Source organism: Haliotis rubra, unplaced genomic scaffold (genome assembly GCF_003918875.1).
Source record: "Haliotis rubra isolate DU_JTF1 unplaced genomic scaffold, ASM391887v1 Scf430, whole genome shotgun sequence".
NCBI classification, from domain to species: domain Eukaryota; kingdom Metazoa; phylum Mollusca; class Gastropoda; order Lepetellida; family Haliotidae; genus Haliotis; species Haliotis rubra.
The window spans coordinates 492,899-510,765 of record NW_025767114.1 but is presented as its reverse complement, the minus strand read 5'-3'; the positions used below and the strand labels follow the sequence as shown (position 1 = coordinate 510,765).

Below are 17,867 nucleotides of genomic sequence, written 5' to 3'. Positions count from 1 at the left end.
TAGTTATTATATCAACCTTGTCGTCACTGTGACCCTGAATTTGAACAACTGATAAAAACAAATAATTCTATTTGCTGAAAACTGAACCTGATTTTTGTCCAGCTCGCAGTTCTTGTACTCCTGTTCTCCCTCATTCTGGAAGGTGACGATGACAAAACCCACAAAGATGTTGACCATGAAGAACGCAATGACGATGATGAAGATGAAGTAGAAGATGGCCACCATTGGCCGGTTACTATGTATCGGACCACGAGACTCCTCATTGGAATCTATGGACAAGTACAGCAGGCTGGAAAACAGACACAGTATGTAAGCTTTGTTCAGCTCGCCTTTACGTGCATGAAGATATTACAAGATGTGTCATGTCTGTATGATGTGTAACAATGTAGGGAACCCTCTTGACCAAACATAGGGGGTACCAATCCAAACCATATTGCCTCTGTTCACCCAGCAGAAAATGGGTACCTGGTGGTGTTTCATATGACTATTGACCTTCTAGCGCCTCAGGCCTTTATGATGTGTGACAATGTAGGGAACCATCTTTGCCAAATATAGTGGTAAAACTCCATGACACATAGCCTCTGTTCACCCAGAAGAAAATGGGTACCCAGTGGTATAAGTCATATGACTATTGACCTTCTAGCGCCTCACAGGCCTGTATGACGTGTGACAATGTAGGGAACCCTCTTGGCCAAACATAGTGGTAAAACTCCATGACACATAGCCTCTGTTCACTCAGCAGAAAATGGGTACCCGGTGGTATAAGCAATATGCCTATTAACCTTCTAGCGCCTCACAGGCAGCTTGGGTTATCCATGGTAAAAATGTTGTAAATGTTGTAGTGGTCAATTATTATTATTATTATTATTATATCCAACTACCTTCGCACATATGTAGCATCCTCGATTGTGAAAATATGCAGCCTGGAGACATGTCTCCACCTTGAATATCTGTTTGCAGTGATACATAATTACAAGTAACTGCTGATCTGATGCTATAGCAGTATCCCAGTGAACCCACACTCCGGCACAGCGATGACTTAACATAACATCACTGCCACAGGCTAATTTGCATATCACGTGACCGGACTTTTCTCTTGTTTGTAATCAAACGCGCATATTCATAATAAGAAGAGACTGGACTCACGAAAGCTTTTCGGCGGCGCTCTCTTCATAATGTTTTTACATTGTTACATATATATTCTTCCACAACTGCGACAGTAAGGTCTATGACAGTACATATTTAGGTATCAAACTGGCTGCATCGTTTGCTCTCCATCAGCTTCGATGACAGCACGTGGAGCTGTACAACCTATGTAAACAAAGGATCGCTACACAAATCGAAATAGTGTTACATGTTTTTGGATATTTTCTCAGTGAAACTAAACCATTCTATTAAAGATATTTAGTTAGATGTGTAGACTCGTCAAAAATAAAAGAGTAAAAGAAATCTGTACATTATATTGAATGGACATTGCAAGATGTGACGAATCGTCACATTTTTGTGGCCTGTGGCAGAGGTACTATGCTGGCTTGCCACATGGAACTCTGGGTAGGAGAGTGCAGTGAACCCTGTGTTTGGTGTTTAGTGAGAGTATACACTTACTCAGGCCATCCCTCAAACGTGGACACTGTGAACAGTGTCAGTAAGGCTTGGCTAACATCATCAAAGTTGAAGTTGTTTTCCTTCCACACACGTTCCTTCACCTCCGGAGAATTGAAGTCTCCCTCCCTAAAGTCGATATAGAAACCCCTGGAACACAAACAACGTACAACCATGACACACAGGACAATAGGAAATATTGCTCTCTTCAAACAACTCAAATAGAGCTTTAATTTTAACATACCTTGGATCAATGATGATTTGTAATGCCAAAAACAGGCCAATATTCTATTCTTACATTATGCACGGATTAAAATCAAACTTTTTCCCCAAACCTTTAAATCCAAGGTTATAGGACCTGGCAGGACAAGGTGGTGGTGGTGGTGGAATTGGGTTTAACGTCGTGCTTGAGAATATTTCGCTCATATGACAACGTGCATGCGTGTGTATGTGCGGCTGCTTGTACTAGCCCAGACTGAAGCTGGTTTTATAGTGCTAGCCCACTGAGATACCATGCCGCAGTGAAGCATGAATACCCCACTCAGACACATTATACTGACTCCGAGCCGACCAGTCCTTGTTGTACCCATTAATGCCGAGCGCCAGACAGGGACCAACAAGTACCATATTTTAACGTATTTTGGTATGACGCGGTCGGGGATCGAACCCGCGACCTTCCGCTCTCTGGGCGGACGCTCTAACCACTACACCACGGAGGCGGTCGCAGGACAAGGTAATCCAACTACAGGTACACTGCATGCCTCAGTTAAAACACAGGTCATTAAGGGACTGGTATTATTTATTAAACATAGTCCTTCTCCATCCCAGATATCATCACTCAAAAGTTGAAGCAAACTGACTGAAATGATGAACATACTTCTCATTATCACACAGAAAACCTTTTCTAATGTCCTTATGTCAGTCTTGCTGCTGATCTTTGGTCAATCAATACTGTACCCTTTGCTCATTTGTCTCACCAAAATAGCAGGGCAGTAGGGTAGCCTATTGCTCAAAGATTTGTTTAGGCTAAACCCTTGTGTCTTAAGTCACCACATGAGTACAATGTTTCAATACCTGACTAAATAAATACAAACTTAACCGATTAGACTGTTAAAAAATGTCATTGGTGACATTTTATTACCAGTAGAAAGGAACATAAATTATATCCCACACACTTACTGGCAGTCAGCTTTAGTCAGTTTGGACATATCAGAACAGCTGAAGAACTTTCCCTGAAAAACATAAGTTTATCATTACATACACTGTAGTACAAACTCTATCATGTCATTGGAGACAATATAACCTTATTCAACACTAGGTGATGTCGACAAACATGATTTGATATTTGTTTTTCCAATGTCAATATTTTTTACAAAGTAGCCGATGGCAAATGATGACTGTTATCACGACAGAATTGTGTGTCATATAATAAATAATTACTCACGTAAAACAAAACATTCTAATTATGTAAACATATACAAAGTTGACACTGCTGGTGCAACCCATACTGGTAGGTCGAGTGCTGTCTATGTTATGAGTGAGTGAGTGAGTTTAGTTTTACGCCGCACTCAGCAATATTCCAGCTATATGGCGGATCTATGTAATGATGCTCATGATGTCAATCACTGGATTGTCTGGTCCAGACTTGATTATTTACAGGCTGTGATCCTATAGTTAGAATAATGCTGATATGCAGTGTTAAACCAACAAACAAGAGTAGTTAAATGTTCGTCTGTACCTTGAAGAGCTGCACTCCAATGACAGCAAACATGAACTGCAGCAGGAAGGTGACCAGCATGATGTTGTAGATGGTTTTGATGGCCACTATTACACACTGTACTACGTGCTGTAAACAAACATCATGGGTTACCATCAACACAAACAAACCAGTATTAACAAAATATATATAAAATATTAATTTTAAAATTTCAAAAAAAATAAATCAACTGATTCCATCTCCTAATTTTGTTTCCTATTCACATATTTGTCTTGTTTCCCTTGATCTGTAGAGATTACTCCAGTTGAGGAAACTATTTGACAAACTTGAATCTATTAAGTCTAATATGTATTTATACTAAATATCTATGGGTAAAAGATTAATGTCATATTTTGAAATTAATACATTTCATATCAGGATCAAGTTGAGCAAAATAATTCTTAGAATTGTAAATCTGCATAATCAATGTTATTATAAAAAAAAATTGGTTGGAACCGTTAGTAGAAGGAATTTCACCCCCCTATGACGCCTGTGAGAATTGCATAATGTTATTATAGCAATCACTATTCTGTTGATGGGTGGAAGTTGAACCCTGAAGTTACCTTGAGACCCTTGGCTCTGTTGATGGCCCTCAGCGGACGTAACACACGCAACACCCTCAAGATCTTCACTACAGAGATAGCTTGATTGCTGAAACACACAACGTCAACCATCCAGGAACATGGCAGATACAACATGTACAAACTACCTTGCGGTTTTCTCATACACCTACAAGTGAGCTGTGAGGTATTTTCTAACTTAAACTTTGACAAAATTAATGCTATTCATATCATCACCCTTTTCAAATAAATACCAAAATAAAAATTATAGAAAGTTGTTTTCCATCATATCAACAATTAAAGAAACTTTGGCAAATGTTATTGTTACCACTGATAACAGTTTCATGGAAGAGTCTTTTCTTCTTGGTGATGCTTAGTACATTATTATTTTATGCTGGATATTTTATGACTGTATTTTATTCAAAATTGGAAAAAATATTAACCCAAATTTTGCTAATTTGTTTTCTGCCAACACCTGAAAAATGCACAATTATTTTGAGAAATTAATAAAAAGTACTAAATTTCTCAATGAAAGTTGAAATATCATAAAAACGCTTTGATGCCATTTGTCTCTTGCATAATGTCTGTAGCCAAACCTCTGACAGCTGCAACAAAGTCCTTCCTTAATTAAACCATTGAGTATTTACCTGCAAGTTCCTCACATTTCAGTAATTCTGCTTAAATACTGTTTCAATTGACTATTAATTTCTATCTGTACACGTCCTGCCCCATGTAACACGTAACAGGAACTCATGACAGGCATATACATGTCTAATGAAAAGTGAGACGTAGAGCCTTGCTTGTTTATCATTCACTGCAGTAGAGTTCATGTGTGATACCTGCATTTCATTGGTAAATAAAGTAAAGCATTACAGGTATGCAAGGTGAACAGGGCACATTGGGTATTTACAGAGAACAATGTTAAACTGTTGTAGTTTACTAATGTTTCATGCATATTTGTACACAAGCAACTTATAATTAATTGGCAACAGTTATCTATTTGTATTTTACACAAACACAGCTTATCTGGAGCGGTTTTAATCAATACAGTCATGGTTGTATGTTGAACTTTATACACTACATGCTTCTAATTGCCATGCAGATACAGCTAAGTGAACATATCCTCATTTGTTTAATGGTATCCAGTATAATGAGATCTGCAACAAATAGTGGTCATGCAAGCCATTATGAGATGTGAGAACTCAGTGCCACAGTGAAGGAGAGTATTCTGGCAACTCCCGAGTCTCCAGACTTGATTCTAACAATACCTCCAAATATATATTTAAACACACATGCACAGTTATGATAACGTAATGACATTTTCATGTGACCACAGGAGATGTTAACGAAACTTGATGCAAATTAAAAGAACAATTACTGAGACTGAACCAGTATATTTGTAAAATATGGGATACTGACAGAAACAATGCAATATATCCCTTAAAACATGTGATACCAGGAGATGGCACTTAAAATACCTGTAATCTAATCTGAGACAGGTAATGTGTGGTTGATACCATGAGCAAATATCCACAAACTCTCAGCCTGGTCACACTTTGCATGCACTCTCAGACGTGCATTGTGATGAGTCTGGACTTAGAGATTTCAATAGGCAGCCAGTTTTTGTAGGTAGAATTGTATAAATATTTATAATACTCAAAAGAAGTAAAGAACATCCATATCTTCATATCACACTTTGCTATGGTTAATCAATCATGGCAGGTTACCTATATTATCATCGGATCATAGGTTTTCGGACATCATACATTTTCGGACGGCAGTGCTTACCCTGCTACAAGGAGGGGTGTTGTGTAACACAGATATTGTAAATTCTTGAATGATGGCTTGTGTTAGATAAAGTCATCTTTCATAAATAAGTAAGATGTTTTACAACCATTCATGTGATTAGAAAGATAACAACGAATATTTCTTATGAGTCCAAAAACCCTTAACAGGAGGATGATATGAATCAGTTGTCCTTAATTATTTTGAGCATGATATTAACTTAAATAGAAGATGCTATATGCAAGAGATCCACATGCAAAATGACCAACAAATATAGACAATGGATGAAAAGTAGAAGGCAAGCCAGGAAGATTATGGAGTATATTCAGACAGAAGAGGTTGTACATGTTGGACATCTTGGTACTTGTTTGTTATCTGTACAATAACACTCTTTTAGTTCAGCAAGGTGACTGTGTTTCAAATAACTCCAGTTTAAACAGTATTTCAGTCATAACAGTGTGTCAATTCAAAGATTAACAGCACATCAGCTTGATATCGAAGATGTGATGTGATGTGAAATTGGGTTTAACGTCGTACTTGAGAATATCTCGCTCATATGACGACGTGCATGCCTGTGTATGTGTATGTGCAGCTGCTTGTACTAGCCCAGACTGAAGCTGGTTTTATAGTGCTAGCCCACTGAGATACCATGCCGCAGTGAAGCATGAATACCCCACTCAGACACATTATACTGACTCCGAGCCGACCAGTTCTTGTTGTACCCATTAATGCCGAGTGCCAGGCAGGGACCAACAAGTACCATATTTTAACGTCTTTTGGTATGACGCGGTCGGGGATCGAACCCGCGACCTTCCGCTCTCCGGGCAGACGCTCTAACCACTACACCACGAAGGCGGTCTGATATGGAAGAAGACCCCACAGAATGCAGGAACTCGATGTTTACCACTTTGGTGAATCCTACAAACGTTGGTCTGATCAGCGAACTGAGAACACCAGGCCACCAATAATGTAAGACAGCGCATGGCCATATTCATTCAGAAACACTGTGTGAGGTGATCTACAAAATATTCATCATCTAGAAGACACAGAAGAATTGGGTACCAGTCCACTTCTGGGAGTGAAAGGTGGACCATGTGTGACAAGCAAACACACTCTCCACTGGGCTACCCTACTGCCACAGGTAGGCAGACATATGACAAAGTCACACTAGGTCATGCTGAAGAATGACTAGCCTAGTTTACAGAGGTATTATAAACCAAAAATAACCTAACACGTTTAGGATCCTGGAAAAGGAAAAGCAAATCAGGTTCAGCAGAATCTAATCTATAATCAATAGAGCACTAGAACCATATTTATAGAAAAACACCCAGTTTAAGCTGTAATTAACTTCCTGTCTTGTTCCGAACCTTATTATATTTTAAATATAAATATTTTAGACAAAATACATAAAGTTCACACCCTTTAAAGGGACTGATGTCCAATACTTAATATGAAGATAGTGAGCAGGGTACAAACATTACTTGCTGGTTATTAGTGTTTGTCTGTCTGTCTATTTGTTTATTTGCTGTTTAATGCCACCCTCAGTGGTTACCTGCTATTTGATGGTGGGCTGTAAACCATGGGAGTCTGGATCAGACAGCAGCGTGATTAAGATAAGGGCCCATAAGGGCCCTGTTTCACAAAGCTATTGTAGCACTACGACTGTCATACCTTTGTGAAATGGGGCCCTGGTATGTTGACAGGCCTTCAACCAAGGCCTTAGAGTGTGACAACCCAATCCATCAAATCACCTCACACAGGATCTTAGGTATGGTGGCTCTATGAGACTGGATTCTTATTTATGTAATTTGCTATTGAAATCCCTGTTATCTTCTCCTAAATTGGCCCTTTCATTGCCACAATAAAATCTGTTCGTCTCCTTAACAACTGTCAAACATTGTAACATAAAAAAACATACAAAATATATATATACAAGTCAGTTTCCACATGAATGATGACTTACTGACACTCATATGACACTGAGAGACACGGATATATAGTTGTCTGTGTAACAGATATAACACTGATTTGTGTCAACACATGATTCGCTGTGTGAGAATACATTACCTCCAAAACATAGTTCTATGATGGGACAGTCAGGGAAATGTGTTATTATACATATATTTTCCACAGTTAAATGAGTTAAAATCAACAAGCATTAAATTATGACAGTTGACATGTATATCTGATATTTGCTGTAATATGCTCCTAGATGCTAAGAGAATTGAGCAAGGGGTGTTAGTAATCCTGTAAGAATGAGTTAAATGTAAACTAACATTGTTCCAACATTGATGAGTGAGCGAGCAAGTGAGTATGGTTTTACGCCGCTTTTAGAAAAATTCCAGCAATATCACTGCGGGGAACACCAGAAATGGGCTTCACACATTGTACCCATGTGGGGAATTGAACCCGGGTCTTCAGTGTGACGAGCGAACGCTTTAACCACAAGAAACTCCTCAAACATTGATGAAAGTAATACATTATTTACTACAGTTACAAGGCAGTTATGTACCGTACCCCTTCTATTTCTGTAAACAAAACATAATATAAAGAAATATCTGATCTGTCATGAAAATTTTTAGACAACAGTAAGCGGCATGCACGAGTTCTTACAGATTGGTCTAGAAGTTCGGACAAGGGTCCTTTTAGCACCTGTGTATTCAGTTCATGTAAAGCACTTTTTTTTTAAATGCGAAAAGGAATAACTCAGGGATTAATTGAAGAGGACCAAGTCCTCACCTGCTTTCTTGGCAACTGCACCCTCTTGACAAATATTTCTATGAATATAACTAACTTGACTTTACAAACTGCTCCCATATTCGTGAAAATACCATAACATCCTCAGACAGTAATTCCAGTGGACTTATTTTTATTTATATACCTACTGTGTACTTTAGTTATAGTATTGATAGATTCACTCCAGCAAATCTCTCAACAGTTAACTTGGTTAACAATTCACTTCTTGGCCTTCAGTCGTCATCATCATATATATTATCCATGTCAGACAGACACAAACCAGCAACATGTTGCGTCCACAGAATGTCTGATTCCCGTGAGATGGGATTCAAACCACAGACCTTCTGAACCAAGGTCGGACACCTTGTCCATATGACCGAGTCAATATGATCAATTAAATACTAAGTGCAGGTGTACTTACTCCAGTGGGAAAGAAACGAGAGAGACCGCCACGACCAACAGATCGAGAATGTTGAAGAGACTACGGCAGAAGGATTCCTTGTGTAACACCAACCCATAGGTGATGATCTGCAGAAAACAAGTGTCAACACTATCTCAACATGGTCACAAGCCTTTACTTAACTCTTCAGTAGTCCTGTCTCTTCAGTAGTGGTCTTCAGACAGGACTCTTTCTTTATTAAAACTCCATACTTCTTTAAGTTAATCAGTATGTATTATCACCAGTCTCACCAATATTCCAGTAATATCACTACATGGTGGGGGGAGGGTAATAGGCTTCACACACAGTACCCTGAATGGGAATTGAGCCCAAGTCTTAGTCCTGACGAGCAAACACTTTAACCATGAGGCTAACCTACATATCCTCATAATTCATAGAAGATATACCATTATTCCTTTATGAGTAAGTGAGTGAGCTGAGGTTTAAGCTGCTTTTAGAAATAATTCTGTCATATTACAGGGCTCGATTTAGTGCTTTGTTACTTGAACTGGTGCAACCCCATATTACAAAATGCAACCTAGTTATTAGTCTAACTTGCACCAGGTGCAAGTCAATTTTTGAGGGGGTAAACTTCTGAATAAAACATCTAAATAATTCAATAGCATATTTCTGATATTACATATTGCAATAAAAACAGTGCAACTGGAATTTGACTGGTGCAACTAGTTTTTTATCTTAGGTTACACCTGGTGCAAGTGGGTTAACATCTCTCAAATCAGGCCCTGTATTACGATGGAAGTACTTGGATCGTATTCAAACAGGATTCCCAGGAGGAAATGAACCCATCTCTAGGGTGATGATGAACGGTATAACAACCAAGCTAGACATGATCTCAAGGATGTTTATGACAACCATGCTTACCTTGATTATAATCTCTATCGTGAAGACACTTGTAAAGAAGTAGTCAAAGTAGTTCAGGATCTGAAAGGTGATCACACCAACATCAGTATTGGTACTGCAATATGAACAAACAATAGAACCCTGTTGTCCCAAACCTTTCCCAGGCTGCATGATCAAAAACCACATTTCAGTTGTCATTTTCCCTCTCTTGTAAGTGGGCTAGCACTATAAACCCAGCTTAAGTCTTGGTCAGTACAAGCAGCCGCATATACACATACACACGCATGCGCATCGTCATATGAGCGAAGTATTCTCAAGCACGACGTTAAACCCAATTTCACCTCACCTCACCTCTCGTAACTGACACTCACATAAAAGGTGGGTGGTCATTCTGACATGACATGTCATGGGATAGTCTAGTGGTGCTCCGATGATCGAAAATAATTGAAAATCGATCGAAAGAAGGATTAAAAATAATTATCGATTGCAAAAAACATATTTTCGATTAATCAGAATTTTGTGGTTTTGGTATAACACACTTGAATGAAGTAAACTAACCATTAAATCTCATGAATATTCACGAACAAACATGCGCTCAACAGTGTAAAGCTTTGCGCATTGTATTCATAGTTTCGTATTCATCACTATGGAAAATATTACTGTAACCTGTCTATGAATAAATTTTACATCTATTGTGAACATAATAAGATATCCTGATAAATAGTTGTTGTATAAATAAACAGAATAATTACATGTATGTGAAAATCGATCATAGGAATTTCTCATTTATTATTATTTCTGATTGGACAATCAGACCAAATAATTTCATCTAGTTCTTACAAGTACACAAACATGGAAAATTAGGTACTAAAATCACAGAAATTAAACACACACTTCAGTCAGAACAAAACAGCTGTGTAATGGCTGACAACTAAGAAGGGAGACAACTCACAATGTTCCTAGGAGACTTTGACCGAAGGGGATCCTCAGCTGCCAACATGGCACTACTGATGAGGATGCAGGCCAGGACGATGTTGCCAAAGTAAGAGTGGTTGCAGGTCTTGTGACATAACAGTCGGAATCTGACAACAACAAAAGTAACATTTTACTCCAATTATCACTTAAACTCCTGTTTTGCAATTTTACAAGGATTTTCATTGCATCGGAAATTACAGGTTTAAACTACAGTTCACACCAAGACACAATAATCTGAGACTGAGTTTGAATCCAACTGGACTCAACCACGATCCTAGGTTTGTCAGTTATAACCCACATCAATTTGGTGAAAACAGCTCCTATACTGTTCACATATCACACACACTAACATAATACTGTTTCGAGTGTTGTTTGACAATGTAATAACATTATGTATATGTAAGTGTAGACTCCTTATCACCATCAGAGTGGGTGATAACCTAATTATACCACATAGCCTACAAACATGATGAACTTTACATCACAATGCAAAACCCGGGAACATACACTCTTTTTTTCATATAAACTCAATAATTCAACCATGGCATGTTAACATATAGGTAGTTACAAAAACACCCGGCAGTAAAAAAAAAGAAATTTCAACAAATATTTCAATGCTGGAGAAGTTTTGATTTCAGTGCCGGCTTACCTGTTTGTTGGCGAGAATATGAAGAGTGAGCTGGCTTGTGGGATGGGCTTGGCCTTGCTGGAGATGTGGAGTTCAGACATGCGACGTGGACGCGCAGTCGAGACAGTCTGTGTCTCGTCCTCATCCTCATCTTCTTCATCATCCTCCTCATCATCCTCCGTCCCTTCATCCTTGTCGTCCTCCTCTTCTGGAAACACAAGCATCATCAATGCAGGGGCAGGTCTTGTACTAACACACTTTCATGAAGCAATTCATCTTGTGATGCCCTCCTCTAAGGACTGACCAAAGTGGGGCAAGGGGGCAGGGAATGTTGTCACAAAGCTAAATGTTTTGGGTCACAACTTCAAGACATTGAGAAAATGTGCAATAAAACAATATTTTTACGTTAAGTGAAAAATGCCTAATTTAGGCATAAAACATGCAAATGTGCAACCTCATATTGAAAAAGTAGCCAAATATTTATATCTACATTCACCAAATTCATGTCAAAGTGTTCATTTCAAATATTTGCCTTGTCTAATTTTTTAATTGATGGCCGAATTATCATATTTCCATTTTTTTCCGTTTGTTGTATTTTTCATGCTACAGTTTTTGAAGAATGACCCAGATCCAGTTAATGAGAAAGTCACTTGACAATCAGCTATAGGAAACACTACAGTCTTTGTTTAGCGACACAATTCCAGTCAATCTATTCAGTGCTTCAGTGACGGATACCTTGTATAGGAACTTGGTGGCTGTTTCTGTATTCACCCGGCTCATCACGTTCAGGAGTCAAGTCAATATGCACATGATGATCACCAGAGCTGTCTCTCCGGCTGAAAGACACACATCACTTTCATCAGAATTAATACTCAGGACATTTCCTGAAGATGTATATGTTTGGTTGTTTGTTAGTTATTTAACGCCACATTCAGCAATATTCTAGCTGTATGGCAAGGTCTATAATAATTTAGTCTAGACCATTCTGGTAGGCCTTAGACCACATGCGCATGTTAATGCTGATAAAGCCACACACTTCAACTTTCCATCCACTAAATCCTTACTAGGCATATACAAAATTGAAACATTTCAGGTTATTTGAATAAAAATAACCCTGGTTTAGTTTTGTTCAACGTCACACTCAGCCAGACTGCTGCCATATAGCTGGAATATTGCTAAGTGTGGCGTAAAACAGAACTCACTCACTCAGCCATATTCCAGCCATATAGCATGGACAGTAAATATTTTAATCTGGACCAGATAATCCAGTGACCAACAGCATGAGCATCGATCTACGCAACTGGGATACGATGATGTGTGTCAACCAAGTCAGCGAGCCTGACCACGAAATCCTGTTAGTCACCTCTTACAACAAGCATGTGTAACTGAAGACCTATTCTAACTCTGCATGAAAGAGAGCATGGCACTCTTAATGGTTCCATATCAATTTCCGGAGAGAGATCATGTCAGGATCAAAGGGGTCTGACTTTAGACCAGTCAAAGTTTCAGGTCTGCATTACTGTTGATATATATCTGTTTGCCATTACCTCCGGGAGCTCGGCTGTCGGCTGAGATTTACAGATGTCTTGTCTTCGTCGTTTTCATTGTTATCATTTCCATTGACATCAACACCTTCGTCTTCTTCGATGTTACCCTGGGTAAGAAAATTAACACTTAAACTGAAGAGAAATCTAACTCAAGTCGAGAATGACTATCACTCCTGAAATTAAGCATTGTTGTGGAAATCTATCTGGATTTTTATTTGTTCCTGTTGTAGATATTTATTAATGAGATAACTATATTTTGGGGACTAAATGTTCATCAAGGTCATACTCTCTGTACCTCTTTTTCCGGACTTTCGCTTTTCGATCTTCGGATGGATCGTGTTCGTTCCTTCTCCTCATCCTTCTGCTGCTCAATCTCAGTGAGACTCTGAGCATCAGCCAAGTTGTCAACAGCAATGGCCAAGAAGACATTCAACAAGATATCTGAGAGGATGTGTCAAGGGAAATAGGGCTTGACTAAATACAAAATGAGAAATACACCAATAAACACTTCAAGAAAATGACTAATTTCAGCAATATGTATTTCTAATATGTCCTCAGGATAGGATCTCCAACGACAATGACAGCAGTGTCATAATTGTTTTTGTTTGCGATGATAACATTTTTTATTGCTTTATGGACCTGCCAATATGCAAATGAAAATAAAATGCAAACGACTTCTCTTATATTATTAAACTCATCAGAGCTAAAGGTATATATAAAAATAAGAATGAAACAATATGAGATGCACGCCTTTAGAGTCCCTATAAAGCACATGTGTAATCTAAATGAATTCCATAAAGTAGTTTTTGAGGAGAAGTGGATAACGTACACCCCCTGTTGGATGGAACGAACAGGCTGAATAGAACAAAATTCAACTAAGTTCAAATGTCTCTAAACTTACAAAAAAAACAATAAAATACAAAAACAAAATATGAGATGCACATCATTAGAGTCCCAAGAAAGCCCATGTATAAGTTCATTGAATTCCACAGAGCGTCTTTTGTGGAGAAGTGGATAGAGTACATTCCCTGTTTCGTACGGACGGACACGGAGGGTAACCCTATATGCCCCCAGCCATATATGGCGGGGCATAAAAATATAATAACAAGGAATATCCCTCAAAGTAGCATTGAAAAGCGGATTCATTACAAAATATAAAAGTACATAGCAAAGAGTTTACCACAAGTTTTGACACCACTACGTCTCATGCATGCTGTCCTGATTGTTTTCTTTTCTGACAGCTAAAGTACAATGGCACAGGATACACTGCTGGGGCGTACTGACTGCACACAGATGAAGAGCACAACAAAGTATATACAGACGATGACGCCAAGTTTCTTGACGCCACCGTACGCCTTGATCCCATCGTACATCACCATGTTCCAGTCCTCACCGGTCAGGATCTGAAGCACGGAGATCACAGTCACTCAACTACCATCAAACACTCAGATCCAATTCGATAAATGTCGGACATGTAGAGGGATTCATTATACAAACAGGAAGAAAGTAAATACACACATGTTGTCAAATGTAACACATTATATTTAAGATTTCACTTTCTCAGTAAAGTATACATTTTATTACTTTGGGGGATTGGTATGACATGGCTGGGGGCTGAACATCAACCTTCCACTAATGGAAGCAATCCTGTATTTAGAGATGTGTTAACAAAATGGTCATACCTGTGTTAACAAAGTGGCCATATCCATGTTAACGGAGTGGTCATACCCATGTTAACAAAGTGGTCATACCTGTGCTAACAAAGTGGTCATACCTGTGCTAACGAAAATGGTCATACCTGCACTAACAAAGTGGTCATACCTGGAACACTGATAACAAGGACTGCCAGAAGGTATCAAAGTTGCTCCTAGGCGTCTCCTCGTCAAAGTTGAACCGGCCACCAAACAGTTGCATCCCAAGTAAGGCGAAGATAACAATGAAGAGAAACAACAGCAACAACAAACTGGCAATGGATCGCATACTGTTCAACAGTGACGCCACAAGGTTCCGCAGTGACTGACCAGTACCTGGAATAACAACATACAATGTGGCATTCTGATTCTAATGCTTCAACTCCAATGTCTAAAGGAATTCGGTAAAACCTCATTTGATTTATCAGGCTCATATTCAACTACAAATCTGTAGAAAATGTTAGTAAAATGTCCAGTTTGAATCAAATAATTCTGATTTCACAGAAATTTACGAAAATGTAAACAAACAAAAATACAATATTGAACAAAAGAATAATTTTTCCTGAATTTGACTGCCAAATTTTGAATCCAAGATAAATCCCTATTCATGTTTTGTGTATATGGGTGACTTCATAACCTTAAATGCCAAGATAAAAATGAAAAGTCAGTCTTATGAAACAATATATTTACCACATGTTATCTTTTCATAAGTCATACTTGATTTTACTCACATCTCATAAAGACTGTACTTTATCTTATATTTATTGTATATTACATATATATCATTCTTTACTTCTATAATATTCTTGTTATATTACTAAAGCTGCAATGCCTGCTGACTGACTGACTGATTGATTGTACTCACCTGGTAGCCTTGAAAACTCTTAGTAAACGAGCACACCTGAGCACAGACACACCCAGAGGTGGCATTACGCCCGTGTATATAAGGATCACTTCCAGTATACTGAACAACACAACAAAACTGTCAAAACGGTTAAACAGGGACACGAAGTACCCTTGGAAGCCAAGACTGTACATTTTGAGAAGCATCTCAAAGGTAAACAATACCACAAAAAACATATTGGCAATGGCTGAAACAGAAACAAAAACATTGTTTAGCATGCATGTTGATCAAACACTTGACATAATAATAAATTTTTTTCTAAAAATTATCAATATCATTTAAAATGGTGTTTCTTATTTGCAATTTCATTGAGGAAATATATACAACCCAGATTTGGACAGGGATACCAAAACATTTCATCTGATTACAAAACTTAAAGCAGTCACTTTAAGAGAATGCTTACATAAATTACTGATCACATTGTAATAAGGTTGAAAAATGGTAGGTCAAAGGAAGCACATATTGCTATTTGTCTGGCCAAGTGATTTGTCACATTCAATTCCTCCTTGGCAACTTTGAAAATATCCCAATCAAATCTTTGAGTAGCATACATAATTATTATGTTTCTAATATACAGTAAAGATATCTTCAAAAATTATCATAATAATTTTTTACAAATTTATTTCTGTTAATCAAACAAATAAAATATCATGACTACTCATCAAAACAAACTATTGTTCCTTACTTAAAAATATTATTAATAAATAAGGCCAGACCAATTTTATTTCTTGTTTTACGGATTTTTGTCCTTAGAAAACCTAAAGGCAGGAGGGTAAAAAAAAAAAATAAAATCACCAGTCAAAGTAATATCCCTTTTAAAACTCAAAGTATTTTACTTTTGGCAATTTATGAAGTGTATATGGGGCAAAAACAATCTAAAAAAAAAATCTTTGTAAGTTTACATTTTGGATTTTAGGATTTTATTTTTTGAGCAGGGAAAATTAATTTTATTTTTTTTCTTATTCTTGAAAAAATATGACAGGCAGATCAGTATAACAAGAAATAAAATTGGTCTGGCCTAAACTGAGATTATCTTTGGCTGAAGGATAAAAGAAATGTTTCTCAGGCCAAGGGGCATCAATTTTAAACCTGTGTGTTTGTCATATTGATGCCAATGAAAAATTTAAATTTGCTACGACACATGAAGCCGACTCTGTAATTTATCCATGACAGCTGACATTGACAGAGCTAAGTTTATTGCTGTGTTTCTAGTTATATTCTACACTTTCCTGCTCTCAATAAACAATTCTAAAAGTCCAACATCCTTCCTCATTTTTGAAAAAATTGGCTGAGAAATATTTTTTTTAAGCAGCCTAAAACAGAATTTAAGTGGCAATTGTTAAGCCTCACCTTGAAAATTGTCCAACCATGGTGGTTGTTGGTAGTGTTCTGAAGTAAGCACACATGTATTCAAAAACACAAGAACAATAACTATCCAATAGAATGCTTGAGATTTCACTATTCTTCGGCATCCTCTTCGACATCTTCTATTAAACTTTTGAAAATGTAACCTGGAACAAAAATAAACATTATTCCACTAAGTATCCCAGCATCAGCATCCAACACTATACACAGAGCACATATAGATGATGTTCAAGCTTACTACGTGAGGGTATTGATTTTTGTGGTTGTAGCAGTGATTTTCCTGAATTATCTCCCTTTGCATAAAGATGTCTGCCTCTATATCTCTATAGTTCAACATACCTACAGCAGACAGACATTGAAATCACTTAGTAGAGCCTGATTTTTCTTCTTCACATATTTGCATGTGTGATGAAAAAAGTTGTCAAAGGAAATATTTATTTGTTCTCACTTTTTTGTTTGAAACCAGGAGTGTTGTATTTCCCCGCTCCCCATTTCTTCTGTTTTCTCTACAGCGTCTGTCTCCGCAACAGCTTTACCTGAAACAAACATCAAAGTAAGTGATACCTCAGTCTTCAGATTGGTTCATACTCATTGGCATTAACTTTCCTCAGTTTTAAAGAAATGATAATTGAACCATATCGCATAAAGCAGTGGATCTAAATACTGATTTATTGTTATGAAATGTAACATCAAAGTCAGCCTAACATTAGTGTTGATAAAATTGCTTTGACTTCATTCTGATCCTTAAGCAGTTGCTGTCTGATCCAGGGTCCGGATCCACAAAGCAATCGTAACGTTACGACCTGTCGTAACTATAGTTTACCATTTTCTTACGGATGTCGAAGCGCTACAAATGCTTTGTGGATTGGAACCCAGCAGTCATTCTTGAAGGACAAAAAGGTCCCTGTATGACAGTCAGTGCTGTCCTCTGGAGACACAAGTATGGTTTGGGTAGGCAAGTGCAAATGGATGGAAAGTTTGCCTTTTAAGACCACACTGTTTGCATCGATCCCTTCTG

General features: G+C 37.8%; 1 protein-coding gene across 1 annotated transcript in view; it reads right to left on the bottom strand.

The window, feature by feature from the left end:
- Window positions 1-17,867, bottom strand: part of LOC124289033 (muscle calcium channel subunit alpha-1-like) — a 126,285-nt gene that overhangs the window by 33,306 nt on the left and 75,112 nt on the right. Inside the window, 18 exon segments of the mRNA XM_046725629.1 lie at window positions 88-289; window positions 1,606-1,752; window positions 2,782-2,834; window positions 3,341-3,448; window positions 3,922-4,009; window positions 8,861-8,967; window positions 9,761-9,820; window positions 10,692-10,821; window positions 11,364-11,550; window positions 12,078-12,178; window positions 12,890-12,996; window positions 13,185-13,330; window positions 14,181-14,292; window positions 14,711-14,905; window positions 14,907-14,916; window positions 15,446-15,671; window positions 16,835-16,995; window positions 17,298-17,385. Coding sequence (XP_046581585.1) covers window positions 88-289; window positions 1,606-1,752; window positions 2,782-2,834; window positions 3,341-3,448; window positions 3,922-4,009; window positions 8,861-8,967; window positions 9,761-9,820; window positions 10,692-10,821; window positions 11,364-11,550; window positions 12,078-12,178; window positions 12,890-12,996; window positions 13,185-13,330; window positions 14,181-14,292; window positions 14,711-14,905; window positions 14,907-14,916; window positions 15,446-15,671; window positions 16,835-16,995; window positions 17,298-17,385 — 2,228 coding nt within the window.